Source organism: Castor canadensis, chromosome 19, assembly GCF_047511655.1.
Source record: "Castor canadensis chromosome 19, mCasCan1.hap1v2, whole genome shotgun sequence".
Lineage (NCBI taxonomy): Eukaryota > Metazoa > Chordata > Mammalia > Rodentia > Castoridae > Castor > Castor canadensis.
In genome coordinates, this window is record NC_133404.1 from 40,803,387 (window position 1) to 40,817,912 (window position 14,526).

The 14,526-nt window shown below is 53.0% G+C and overlaps 1 protein-coding gene across 1 annotated transcript; it reads left to right on the forward strand.

Moving 5' to 3' along the window:
* The first annotated feature begins 446 nt into the window (after positions 1-446).
* Isg20 (interferon stimulated exonuclease gene 20) lies at positions 447-13,951 on the forward strand. The gene is made up of 4 exons (XM_020180271.2): positions 447-650; positions 900-1,154; positions 11,208-11,408; positions 13,626-13,951. The coding sequence occupies exons 2-4, from the start codon at positions 924-926 to the stop codon at positions 13,740-13,742; spliced, it is 549 nt and encodes a 182-aa protein (XP_020035860.2). The 5' UTR covers positions 447-650; positions 900-923; the 3' UTR covers positions 13,743-13,951.
* The last annotated feature ends 575 nt before the right edge of the window (positions 13,952-14,526 follow it).

Below are 14,526 nucleotides of genomic sequence, written 5' to 3' on the forward strand. Positions count from 1 at the left end.
TCCTAAGAACTCAAGGTTCCAGCCTGGGACAGTGTGGCCCCTAAGAGTATGGCCTGGCTGTTGGGGGCTCCCTCGAGGCCTGTTTGTCCTTGTCCTGACACGGTCTACCTAGCAAGAACGGATGGAGGCCAGTAAAGGCTGCCTCACTCCCTCCTGGCCCTCCCTGAACCAGGGGTGGGGCGTAGCCCCCTCCTACCCTATCCCTTTCCTGCTCTTAGTAATTAATGGCCTCAGTGTCCCTAGAGCAGTGCGCCCTGACCTCACAAGACCTCACAGGATATCAGAAGTTGCGGGACTTCCCCAGGCCTCCAGTCCTGGGGCTGTTTATCCTCTGGATGGAAGATGATGTGGCAATCCACCCTGTCCACGTCAAACGCATCATCGGAGGGGAGGGGGCGGGCAGGAGCAGAGGAGGGACACAGCCCCAGGCATTGACTCAGCTAGCCAGCTCCCCACCTGCCAGGCGGGGAGGAGGAGGAGGAGCAGCCCCGCCTCCCGCCCCCGGCTTCCCCTGATAACAAACCAGAAATTGAAACAGGGTTGGGATGCCCGGCTCGGAGTTAAAGATGAGTCACTGCCTAGAACCCCTGCAGTAGCAGACAAGTGGCAGCAGAGAGGCAGACACAAACCCAGGGCGCAGAGGCGGGCAGGTGAGAGTGGAGGTGGTGGGAGAGGGCTTCCTGGTCCCCAGGCTGCCTGGCAGGACCTCAAGGCCCTGGGACTGGGGAGGGAGAGGCTGGGGGGGGTGGTGGCAAGAGGCCAGCTTGCCCTGTTGCCAGGTGGCACTGGAGGTGAAGGGCAGGGTGGAGGGTGCGGACCAGCCGGCTGGGTGGTGGCCTGGAACTCCTGAAGGCTTGTTGGCTCTTGAGTAACATTCTGTTCCACCTCCACCCCTCCAGCACATCTGAGGGTCCCCGAGAAGCATGGCAGGCAGCCAGGAGGAGGTGGTGGCTATAGACTGCGAGATGGTGGGGATGGGGCCCCGCCAGGTGAGCGGCCTGGCTCGCTGCAGCATCGTGAACCTCTATGGCACCGTGCTGTATGACAAGTTCATCCGGCCCGAGGGGGACATCACCAATTACAGAACCCAGGTCAGCGGGGTCACACCACTGCACATGGCGGGAGCCACACCGTTTGCGGAGGCCAAATCTGAGGTCAGTAAAGACCCTCCCGCTTCCCCAGTTCCTCCCCTGGAGTCTGCTGTGAGGCCACCTTACAAGATTGCCCAGCATCACCCTGGGTTATTGTGTTGGGCAGAAGAAGAACTCAGGCAAGGCACAAAAGGTAGTAAAAGTGACAGTGAAGTTTTTTTGGAGGGATCACACTTTCTACAGACTCTAGAGTGAGAGCAGTGGGTCAGGTTTTAAGGTTGCAATATTTTATTGGGAAACTCTTAGCTTTGTGTCCTTTTTGGCCCCTGAGTGATTCCCAGAGTTTGGGTCATTGTCTTGTTAAGAGAGACGTTGTGTAAACTATTTACTGTTACCTATATAAACTATGTCCTGCCCTAATTGATAGAGAATTTCTGTTTGAAATTTCTAACCTTTGCTCTACCTAGCTCTTAGGTTTGGGTCTTTGTTTTGATAGATGTACCTGTGCCACCACACCTACGAGGTGGTTAAGAGGTGGGTCACTCTTGAGTGGATTAAGGTTTAGCTGACTTCAAAGCACCTTGTGATAGCCCCTGGTGCCGGCCATCTGATCTTAAATAGATCAGTGGAGTTGGGAAGTTGAAACACAATGATTCCTTCCTTTCTTCCTCTTGTGGCCACCACTTCTGTCTAACTGCTACCTGTCAACCTCCAAGAACAGAACCTGAGGTTCATATCTGGCACTGCCTTTAGGGCATCTAGTCCAACGACTTCCTGGTCTTGTAGTGGGGACACTGAGTTCCAGCTGATGATCCCCTGCACAAGGATTTGAAGTTACATTCCCTGCTTTTTCCTCTAAACCAAGCTGCCCTGGTGAGGTCTGTGGGGAGGGAAGGAGGGAGGAAAAGGCTCCTGGGTTGAGCAGATTTTGGGAAAGAGGCCAGAGCCTCTTGGGCAAGGGAGGCTGCCAGCATTACAGCCCATGGCAGACCATCCACTCAGTTTGAAGTCCTTTGTGCTCCCAAGATTTCCCAAGTTCTTCATCTTCCCCAGGCATAACTTTCTGTTTCTTAGACAAACTAAAGAGAAAGCAAAACTCAACCTGTGTAGAAGGTTCCTCAGGGTTAGCCACCTCTGGGCAGTTTCAGTAGGGCAGGATGTGGGGAAGTCCAAGTGCACAGGAACTGAGGCTGACCTCGATTGTCATGCACAGCACCAGCCGGCCGGGGCCCTGGAAGTAAAATCACAATGCTAATGTTTACTGAGCCTTCACCATTTATTGCACACTCCCACTCCATGAGCTGCCAGTCCTCCCCAGAGCCCTGCCGGCTAGGCTCAGACCCCAGAAGCCCAGGGCAGCTTCAGCCGGGTGACCTCAGGCAAGTCACACAACCTCTGTACCCGGTTTCTCCATTCATGAAAGGAAATGGGGATAGTGACAGTAGCCACATGAAAGGGGTCTTATGAGGACTGAGAACAGGCCCAGAGAGAGCATCTATCTAAGGACAGTGGACCTTTGGTATCCACAGATGGGCTTCCTGTTCATGGATTCAACCAACCGCGTCTAGAAAGTGCTAGAAAGAAAACCACCTCCGTACTGGACACGTACAGACATGTTTCTTATTATTCTCCAGATAATGCAGTATGACAACTATTGACACAGCCTTTCATTGTCTTAGGTGTCACAAGTTATTAGGATTTAAAGTGTGTGTGAGGACGTGTGTAGGTTTTATGAGAATTCTACACCCTTTTCTATAAGCAACTGAAGCATCTGTGCATTTTGGTGATTTTGGTAACTGGGGGGTTTCCTGGAACCAGTGCCCCATAGATCACCAGGGCCAGTCATCCCCATTGTTAGCTGTTATCATCTGAGGCTGGCTTGAGCTACTGCCCTGGTTGGCAAGGGCTGCAGTCTTAGACACACATCCGGGGCTTGAATAGCTGAAAAGTGTTGTCTCCCAGGGCTGGGGTGTTGGAGGTCGGGGCCAAGGTGTTGGCAGGGAAAGTCTCTTCTCTCCCTCTCTGTTTCTGGTGATTGTTGGCAATCTGACTTGTAGAACAACCACCCTATCGATCTCTGCCTCTGTGTTCACACGGCATCCTCCTTCTGTGTGTTTGTGTGTGTGCGTCCAAACTTCCTTTTTTTTTTTTTTTTTTTTTTTTTGGTGCTTTGAGGTAGGATTTCACTATGTAGCCCCAGGCTGCCCTGAAACTCATGATCCTCCTGCCTCAGCCTCCAGCCGCTGGGATTACAGGCGTGTATGGCCACACCCGGCCCCAAATTTCTTCTTTTTAAAATAGGACATCAGCCATACTGGGTTATCTTCTGTATGACCTCATCTTAACTTAGCCAATCATGGTCAGCCCTCGGTATCCACAGGTTCCACATCAGTAGGTTCAATCAACCAAATGGAAGATACCTGAAAAGAAGTGTGGGTCTATACAGAACAGATGCAGACTTGTTTCTTATCCTGACTCCTTAAACAAACAGCATACCTAGCATTTGCATTGTGTTTTAAGTAATCCAGAGACGGTTTAACCTGTACTGGAAGATGTGTATCGGCTGTCTGCAAACACCACGCCATTTCACAGCTGGGAGTTGAGCCTCTGCAGATTTCAGTATCCAGGAATCCTGAAACTGATCTCCCTTGATACCGAGGGACAACGGTATCTGCCATGACTGTTTCCAAATGAGTCACATTTCTAGGTACTGGAGATAGGAATTTGGGAGAAGGGGACACAATCGAGCCTGTCACACCAAGTTCCTTGTGCAAGGTCAGATAGTTAGAAGAACCGGGAATTGCTGCCAGGACCCCAGACTCAGGTTTCCGTCCTCCCCTAGGACAACCGCGGATTGCCGCTGAGCACGGAGGTGTGCTGGGCTGACACAAGACGTAAGGTGCACAGTGGGTTTGGACTGTGAGATCAGGAGGATTAAGGTTGGAGGCCAGCATGGGCAAACAGATCTTGGAGACTCATCTCCAAAATCACCAGAGCAAAATGCTTATTTTGTGGTCAAGTGGTAGAGCGCCTGCTTTGCAGGCACGAGGTCCTGAGTTCAAACCCCAGTCCCACCAAAAAAGAAAAAAGAATCAAAATACCTCGGTATTGTGTGGTACTGATTATACACTGAAATGATTACATTTTTGACAACTTGGTTAAATGAAAAGTTAGAATTAATATCACCTGTCCCTTTATTTTATTTTATTTTTTGATATGGCTATTGGGTGACTTTTCTATTGTACAGTGCTGTCCTAAAAGTCCTAAGATGGGGGGAGAAGGGGGCTGGACAGGGGCACAGCATATCAGGGGGGTCTGGGAAGACCCCATGAAGCATTTGAGAAGGGTCGGAGAAGAGTGTTGTGCAGAATGGCAGGCCATTGGGAGTCATGGAAGATTCTTGAGCAAGGGCATGGCAGGACAAAAACGAGTTTCAAGAAAACCAGAAGCAGCTCATCCTGGTGATTCACGCCTGTAATCTCAGCACCCAGGATTCTGAGGCAGGAGGAGCAAAAAGTTCAAGTCCAGCCTGGGCTAAGTATCGAGGCCTTGTGTCAAAAGAAAACTAGAATGGGGTGCTATGGGGGATGGGTGGGAGTGAAAACAGGGCTGGCAACAGAGAAGAGTCAGAAACCCTAAAGAAGATGAAGGGTGTGAGTCACCCATGTGGGCCAAGGATTGGATGGGAGGGGACTGAGGAGTGTCCCAGCAAGGGGAGGGCACGAAGGAAAGGTGGGAACCTGTTCAGATTCTGACAGGAAGCCTAGGGACTCTTCAGGGACTCCCCCCAAAGATCCCCACGGAGTCAGTGTGGACAGAATGTCTCCAGCCCCCTCCCCAGCAAAGTGACAGAAGGGCAGAAGAGTCTGGGGTGCAGGAGAGAGGCCCTTGGGTTCCCTGGCCTGGAAGTGAGACCCTGGAAAGCTGCCATTCCCGGGACCCCTGAGTCGGACGACTCAGCACCCAGACAGGGGGACAGAAATGCTTATTGCTCAGCTAGGGCCTAGGCTACGCCCGGGGCTTCAGATGCAGGACACAGCCCTCCAAGCCACTAGGGACCTGGCCCCTCTCTGGAACCGCCTTGGGTCTTCCATCCAGTGTTCCATGGCTTCCTGGTTTGTGTGACCTTGGGCAAGTTACTGACCCTTCTGTGCCTCAGTAGTACACCTCTTCCCTGGCCCTGGCACAGCGACATGGCTGTGGCCCTGCGTGCAGTGCCCGGCTCGTGGCTGGCGCTCACTGATCATGTCCAGGGTGCATCTCAGCCCTGACTTCCTACGGCCGTCACTGTGGCCTCCCTCCTTCCCTGCCTCACCCTCCTACCCAGTGACCAGGGAACTTCTCCAAGCCTGGTTCCTCTCACAGACCCTGCTGCTCTCATGCCTCCCATGGCTCCCCATTGCCTAAGCTGCCCCTGGGCCCAGCATCCAGGGCTCTGCGCACCCCTGCCTACCTTTCTGCCTTGTACAGCTCAGCCCTGCCCTCCGGACAAACCCTTGCTCTCCTTATCCTGCATCCCTGCTCGTGGACATGATCTCCTTCTAGCTGTCCAGGGAACAGGAGTCTTTTGGGGTGCTCTCCCTGCATTGCCTCTGCCCCACCAGACCCGCAGCGGAGTCCCCCAGCCTCCTGCCCGTGCTCGTGAGTTACCTGTCCACATACTGTACCCCCATGCTCTCTGCTTGGCATTTGGAGGTGCCCTGGGAAAGTCTGTGGGGTGGGAGTCAAACTGATTTTCCTAAACTGCACAAGAGCTCTGGTGGCCGTGTGAGCTAATGTCGCCCCTGTCCTCCAGTTGCCTTTTGCCAACCACTCCTTTGAGGTGCAGTTGATGGATGTGCTACACAGGGAGGCGGGGGTGGGGTGGCGGGGGGACAAACATGCTGCCTTTACACTTGGCTGGATGAGCCTCCATCCCAACTCTGCCACCTGCTGGGTCCGTGTCCTCTGGCTTATTGCTCTCCCTGTCTGTGATCCCCCCAGCAGGACCCTGTGGAACCACAGGGATGACACTGCCAGTTCCTTTATTTCCCACGCATTGCTGGAGTCCATCACTCCCACTTTTCAGATGAGGGAAACTGAGGTGCAAGGCTGAGTCAGTTGCCCAAGGGAAGGGTAGAGAAAGCTGCCTGTCCTGCTTCAGAGCTGAGGCTGTCGTGCTTGGTCCAGTGTATGTAAGGGACAGTGTCCAGCACAGCATGGGAGCGGTCACGTGTGCTAGGACACCAGGGGTCAAGTTGACCTTGGCCCTGACATGGCCATAGTCTTTTGGTTTTATGTTTTGGTGGCTTGCACTCAGGGATTTGAACTCAGGGCCTCACACTTACTAGGCAGGTGCTCTACTCTTAGCCTTTCCCCCAGTCTTCCGTAGTGCTTTAGTCCCAAAGACAGATGGGGTTCATGGGCCCCCAAATCCAGGAGCCTCACAGTCCTTCCTCAGAGTCCTCAGGCAGGTGACACCTCTCAGGTGAGTGCAGGGCTGGTGGGCCTGGACTTTCCCTGGGCATTTGTCAAAGGCTGTCCCTTTCGGGTCTTTTTTCTCCAGTGGGACCCAGTGAGTGGGCCCAACTAGCAGCAAGTAAACCCTGGAGTGCTGGCGTCATAGGGCACTGACCGTCAGCAGGGTTACTCCCACTTCTTGCTTTTTTTTTTTTTTTTTTTTGGTAGTACTGGGGTTTGAACGTGCTGACCTTTGCTTTTTTATTTTTTGGAATGTGATTACATAACTTTTAGAATGTAAAGAAATTGTCTCTTATCTTCTGCCACCTCTAGGTGTGACCATAATCTAGAACACTGGTTCTCAGTGAGATGGTGACATGGGAAGTGGGAGTGATATTATAAAAAAAAAAAAAAGCCAGGGTTACCCCTGAGCAGCCTTTCCCAGGCTACACACATGGCAAAGAAACATCTGCCCCAAATGTTAGTAGGGCCCAGGTAGAGAAACCCTGGACACTGGGGCTCAGAGAGGGGCGGTGACTTGCCTGAGGACACACAGGAAGCTGTGATAACCCTCCCATGCTCCGATTCAGGGCTTCCTCAGGCAGGTGATCTTCCTTTTTAATCTAAGAGTATTTTTTAATGGCTAGGAACTCACTTTAGTGAATTAATACTCTTCATGTCACCTAGCAGGCTGAGTGGCACCCACCTCAAAGCCTGGTGGATTAGGAAGGAGACAAGAGGCCATGGTGGCTTGTAACCAGGAAGTAATTTCAGCTATGATCTACGCAGTGGCTTTTGCCGGGTTCTGGGTATCCTGTTGGGGCTGTGCCACCTGGCAGGCCTCTCTGGGGCTCAGCTGGATGGAGGAGGAAGCTTTACTGTCCAGATCTACCCCAGAGTATGTGCCTTAGCTGGGGGGCAGGAGAACTGGGAGAGCCCGGAGGGTGGCAAGAGAAACCGGGGAGACTGAGGCCCCTCTTGATGGCAGTCGGGGACTTGGTCCTCTGGGAGGACCTCACTCACAGCTGAGGCTCCTGGCAGCCTGCAAAGATCGAATCGAATGGATCCATGAACACGTGAAGGGGTGGGCGGAAGGACGGAGCTCCAAGGCAGAGGAAGAGTCCCCTGGAACAGTCGCAGGTGACTTTGATTCCTGGGTCTGGATATTTTGATCAGGGAAATGCCACCCTTGTACCTGTCACTCCCCTGCTGTGAGGCCTGAGTACCCCCTGGGGTACTCCTTTGCAAATGGTATGACCGCCCTGCCTCGGGGGTGCTATTCCTGATTCCAGAACTCTCCACTCAGTGCTGTCAGGGGCCAGCAGGGCTCTCTGTCTGTAGGTAAAAATAATAGCAATTGTGATGCTGATGGCATTCAGCTGACGGCGGAATTCAGACATGGCAGCTTTGCTTTTAACTCGCCAGCTGTGTGACTTGGACAGTTACCATAACCTCTCTGATCTTTGGCAACTTGCTCTATAAAATGGAACTCGGAATAACCTTGTACCTGGCTGATAAGAGAACAATAAATGTCCCTCTGCATCTGCCACTTCCCTTCTTTCCAGGAATCTGAGTCTCCACTCCCCATGTTTAGCCGTGTCAAAGTCTGACAGGCCTGCCTTGTGACAGGTCCTGAAGCCAGTAGGTCACACAGCTCTGAGGCTGGCTCCTCCCTGGTCATCCCCACCCCTCTCCAGCTCTGCCTCAGAAAGTGGGTGGAGTCCATCCAGACCTTCACCTTACAGATGGTAAATCTGAGGTCCAGAGAGGCTCCTTAGTATCCCGATGCCACACAGCAAGTCCAGGGCTGAACATCTTTGTCCTGAAAGAGTCGTTGGTGTCTCTCTCTTCCTCTCTCTCGGCTGTTCTCTTCCTTCCCTTTTTCTGCTTGTCTATTCCTGAGAAGGCCCGGCCCGTGGTGTCCGATGTATCCCCCTCCAGGAATTCTGGGGTCCAGGAAGTGATGAGTTTCCCAGGAATTCCTATCACCATAACACATTCCCCCTTGTGTCTGGGATTGCCTGTGGCTGTCTCTGGGATGGTAGATGAGTTCCTTCACGGCTTTGTGTGACCTGGGCCTGAGCCAAGCTCCTAGACAGGAAAAACAGGCCACATTGTTCGGAAACAGAAAGGATGTCAACAAGAAAAGGCACATGACCATGGCCCAGTGCATCCAGGTCCCCCCTGTGGGCTGAGTCGGCGCTGCCCCGTTTCCTCTGCTCTGAGGCTGTGCCACTCCCATGGACATCTTAAAAGCCTCCATGTGACCCCAAGACCAGCAGCTGGTTAGAAATGCCGAATGCAGGCCGTGGACCAGATCTCATGGATTTCCAACTCCCCACCCCCGAGGGTCTGTGCATCCGTGGATTCCACATGCGTGGATTCAACCAAGGTTTTTAAAAATTGCGCCTGTCCAGATTTTGCTCAATACAGGCTAGCTATTTACACAGCATTTCCATTTTATTAGGAGTTGTCGTCTAGAAGTGATTTAAAATACACAGGATGGTGTGCACGAGTTCTGTGCAAATACTGTGGCACTTTACATAAGGGACTGAGGCCTCCTCAGATTTGGGGAACCATGAGGGACCTGGAGTCGCTCTCCCAGAGATGCCCAGGGTTGACTGTATTTGAGTGACTCTGAGCACAGTGCGGTGTCTGTGCTAGTACAGATCAGGAGCAAGGTGTCTTCCTTCTGTAGCATTCTTGTCCCCAGGTCCCTAGGCTGAGCACAGACTCTGTCCAGAGAAGGTCACCATCACAACCATGTTAGTAACGGAGCAGGCTGATCATGTGGTCGGGTGACCACAAATAGACAGACCCTGTTTCCAACACCGTGACTGAGCAAGTCACCTCAGCTCTCTGAGCCTCAGCTTTCTCTGCTGATGGGACCTTATGATGTCCCAGGAGACACTAGCCACCTGGAAGGTGGAAGCCAGCAGCCACTAAGCTCTTCCCTGGGTCACAGAGGAAGATGGGGGCTGACAGAGAACTACCCAAAGGGAGACGGATCACTAAGGGCTGCCTTGGAGCCCGGGCCCAGGATAGCCACCTCCATTCTGTCTCAGGTGCCCCCCCTCCTCTCCAGGTACAGTTGAGTTAAAGAATGCTGACCAGCTGCATGACTGGGCATGGGAGGCTGTGTACATGGTAGAGAAGGCCTGAGGGGACACTTGGACATGTGCCCAGGACATCAGGTTGGGCACTCTGAGGACTGGACCACTGGTGCTGGTCCAGTTGTGTAACAGAGCAAACAAACGCTTTGAAGCCTGACGCTTCCACTAGCTAGCTGTGTGATGTTCCATTTTCTCGTGGCACTTAGAAAACATGCACACCTTGGTGGCTCAGACAATGTCAATATTTATTTCACTCTTGTACCTGCAGCTTGGCAGGGCTGGGTGGGCAGGACAGTGCGTCAGCTGGGACATTTTGAGGACAGGCTGGAGCCATAGGAAAGTTCACTTGCCACTTGTCTGGTGGCACGTGCTGGTGTTTCTTAGGTCTGTCCCTCTCTCTCTTCTTCTTCCTCTTTCTCTTCTTTCCCTCCTCCTCTTCCTCTTCTTCTCCTTCTTTTTTCCTTCTCTTCTTTTCTCTCTGTGTTTGTCTCTGTCTGTCTTTCTCCTCTTCTCCCCAGGGTCTCTCAGCCTGGTGACTTTAGGATGGCTAAGGTTCTTACACATCAGCTCAAGGTTCCTAGGATTCCCTAGAGAGGAGTCCCTAAACTATCCTGAATATAAGGGGAGAGGAACTCAATTCCAGGTGTTTTTGTTTTTGTTTTTGTTTTTGAGAGAAGTGTTGAGGAATTTGCAATTTTATTTTAAGATGATCAGAGAAACTTTGGGCAAATTACTTTACTGTGCATTTCTGTTTTGTTCATTGTAAGATTCAGTGAAACCCACCCTTCCTCCTGGCTGAATTCATTTTCTGTGCCTGTGAACAAAGCCGTCAACTAAATAGTTTAAAGCAACACAATAGCACTGCAGTTCAGAAGTCCAGCCTGGGTCTCACCGGGCTAAAATGAAGGTGTTAGCCGGGCTGGTTCATTCTGGAGGAGACGCCATCTCCTCTCCCTTTCCAGCTTCTGAAAACCTTGACCATGGCCCCTTCCTCCATCTTCAAAGCCAACCACAGCAGGCGAGCTCTCCCGCATGGAGTCACCCTGCCCTTCCCAAATGAGGACCTTGGATTATGTTGGGTCCATCTGGGGATCCAGGAACTCTCCCTAGGTTAAGGTCATCTAATTAGCAATCTTAAATCTCACCTGCTGCTTTAATTCCCTTTGTCATGTAACAGTGTCAGGTTCTGGGGTTAGAACAGGGTCATCATTAGGACTTCCTTACTCTGCCCAGCCACTGCAGGGTTGTTGTGACGTGTTGATGTTTGCAGGCACACAGGAAATGCTCCAGTGGGGACCAGCAATCACTGTTAGGCAGCTGAGTCTTTGGAGGAGTCCAGGGTGGGCCATTGACAGACTTAAACTACTGGACGTGAAGAGGAACCTGGTCCAATCTCTTTTCATCCATATGTTAGAAGCCCAGAAAGGGATGGGGGATTTGCCCAAGGTCACATAGCCAGTTGAGAAGGGGCTGCTCCCTGCCAGCCCTGTCTCTTCACCAAGTTGTTCCCAGCCTACCCAAGGACTTAGGCAGACATGTGTGGGGTGCCTGTCTTCCTGGGCAGATCCTGCAGCTCCTGAAAGGCAAGCTGGTGGTGGGTCACGACCTGAAGCACGACTTTGAGGCGCTGAAGGAGGACATGAACGACTATAACATCTATGACACGTCCACTGACTTGGTGCTGTGGGCCGAAGCCGACCTGCTGCACTGCAAACGCGTGTCTCTGCGGGTGCTGAGCGAGCGTCTGCTGAACAAACACATCCAGGTGAGGACACCCTCCTCCTCTTTCCTAGGTGCAGGTGGGGGGGCCAGGGCCACCTACCTGAGGCTGCTCCTAAGTCCTTCCTGGGACCAGCCCTATCCTTCAGGACACATCCCTTCCCAAAAGTGTGCAAATATTTGGCCCCAAAACTCTCCCTTCCTCCTGAGAGGCTATCTGCTTGTGAGAGAAGGAGGGTGTCTTTGGGCTTCCCAGAGACAAGATCGAGTTTATTTAGCAGGAAGTGCTGATAGAGTGAGAAGGGGGGAAGGAAGGGAAAACACCCCACACAGGCTTGGTTTTTTTGGTTTAAATCGAGCCCTGTAGTGGGGATGGGAACCCCGGTTCCCATCAGGCTTTCGTTCATGCTGCTCCCTGGCACCATCTCCTCAGCTCTTCCTGTGCAGGGGCGAAGCAGGCGCCAGCCAGGTTGGCAGGTGATGGGCACTTGGTGGGCGGAAGGGAATTCTCCCATTTGGGCCAGAAACTCTGGGAGAGGGGCTGGGGACCATCGAGCCTCACCCCTCAGGGGCAGGAAATGTGTTGAAAGCAGAGAGCAGGCCTGAGTCTGGGCCTCTCCGCTAGCCTAGAGGCACAGGAAGACCAGTCAGAGCTTTTCCTGAGCCCGAGGGCCATGCTCTGGTGCCACCCACACCTGGGCTGTTAGGGACACCTAGAAGTCCCTGTGCACCATTAACCTCTGTGGCTCTCAGTTGGGGCCTTGAGCCTGACCCAGGGCCTCTCAAGCTCTGTCCCTCATCCCTGGGCTCAGCAACCCCCCTCCCACTCCAGCCCCTGCATGAGGACAGTGGTACCGCTTGTCACTGTGACCAGATCTGACCCAAGGGCCACGGAGCTGATTGGGGTTTGTCACAGTTGGACAGTGGTGTCACCTCCCCTCGAGGGACTCAAACAGCAGTCCTGTGGGCCCATGTGGCAGCAGGGGGTCTGAACCCCAGCAGGACAGGGAAGGCTCCTCCCAGCGGTCCAGCCTGTGGAGGATGCTGTGAATTTGGTACCTCCCGATCTGCTGAGAGGAGATGACCTGCCCATGGTCACGGGCTCCACAGGGGAGCTGGAATCGGAACCAGGTTCGTCCGATTCCACAGCGGGGGCTGTCCCTCTCATGCTGCTGGGCAGCGGAGGACGCTCAGGCTGTCTGCTGCTTCATTCCTGGCTTCCTTCTCCAGAAAGCAGAGTGCTAGAGCACGTAAATCCTCCATGCCTCAGTTTCCTCAACTGTCAAGTGAGGGTGGTGATGAGCAGGTACATGGAGGTGCAGGTGAGGCTCCCAGCACAGACAGCCCCACATTCCACCTGCTTGCTTATCAACCACACGGGTGGCTGGGCTGTCCCAACAGGTGTCCCCAACATCCAGTCCAGAGTCAGCACGGGCTGAGAGGAAGGAAAGTGAGGAGGTGAGAGGTGACTGCAGGGGGCAGTTCACCTGGTAAGGGTGCTGTCTGTGGGATCCAAACCCTAACTCCACATCCTTAGTGTGAGCCTCAGTTTCACCATCAGTAAAATGGGGGAAGTAATCAGTCTAGCTCGGAGTTTAATGAGATTGCATGAGCCCAGTGATTAGCACAGAGAAAGGCAGCAATAGCAGCTGCTTCTCCTGAATGCCCTGGCATGTCCCCTCCCCTCATCATGTCTAGACTCCCCTGCACAGCATCCGTGGCCATCTCTGAAGGGTCCTAGTCCATCTTCATGAAGCTCTGATTTTAGCAGCACTTGTTCTCATGGTTCCCAAATGTTTGCAATTCCTTGGGGTGTGGGTACCAGGCCCTTGACACTCTTATCCCCATCCTCTAAGGTTGGTACAACCAGGCCTGCTGGTCTCTTGTGCTGTGAGCTTTCCTGGCTGAAGTCCCTCGGTGGACTCCCCTCTAGTCCCCAGGGCTCCCTGTTGGAGCTGTTGTGTGCATCTGACAGCAGCTCTGCAGCCTCCCACCTCCAACACCCCCTACCAGATCCTAGGTGCCTTGAGGGCACAGCCTGCCCCTCAGGATGCTGGATTTGGTGCCTGGTCACACCTGGGCCCAGTGCGCTTGACCCCTGAGGATGAACCCAAGCCAGTTTCAGCCTCCTGCTGACAAAATCCAGGGAATCAGGGCCCTCGGGGAGACTGACCCGCTGACCCTCCTAGAGAACCGGGAAATCAGGGCGTAAGTAAGCAGGCACTGGGCCTCGGAATTCAGCCCACTCTACCTGTGTCTGCAGAACAAGCGGACTGGACACAGCTCGGTGGAAGACGCGAGGGCCACCATGGAGCTCTACCGAATCTCCCAGAGGATTCGAGCCCTCCAAGGGCCGTCTGGCCTGGTCTTGTTGGGTTGAGGTCATCCCAGCTCCTTCCTCAGGGACCAGAGGCTTTCACTGCTTCAAGACAGCAACACAGGCTGGAGGAGTGGCTCAACTGGCAGAGTGCCTGCCTGGCAAGCACAAGGCCCTGAGTTTAAACCCCAGTATCACCAAAAAAAAAAAAAAAAAAGCTTGCTTTTTGGAAATCTTTAGTAATAAAATGATTCTATATTTTGTCTACTCAATTTGTGGATTCCTCCTTGACTTCTCCTTTCTTCTCTCTGATCTGGGTTAACTGGACACACCCTAGTCTGTGTGGCGTTGAGAGGGGTGCAGACCATTCTTGGAAGATGGACAAGTGTCAGTTTTCTCAAAATCGTCAATCCCAGGGATCCAAGAAGCTGATATTGAATCTGAGTGACAAGTGACCTAATGGCTCCTTTTTCCATTGTGTTTATGTCCAGATGGGTGCCTGTTTCCTGGGTGGTCCTGCTCAAGGGTCAGTCCATCTTAAGTTGGGTGCAATGACTTCAAAGCATAGGTATCAGAAGGGTGACAGGTGCCACTATTCCCCACTTGTAAAGCTCGGAGTTCTGGAGTCAGAGAGAACTCAGGCAGAATCCTGGCTTTGCCATTTAGCAGCTGTGTGATCCGGGGCAAGTTACTCACCCTCTCTGTGCTTCAGTCTGAACAGCAGGGAATTGTATAGCAACTCATCAGGAACTTCAGGTGTTGTGAGGAACCCCCCCAGCCCCATGCCTGCTCTAGGGTAAGCCCCCACTGAGTATTAACTATTGGTACCCCCGGACCACCTGCAGAT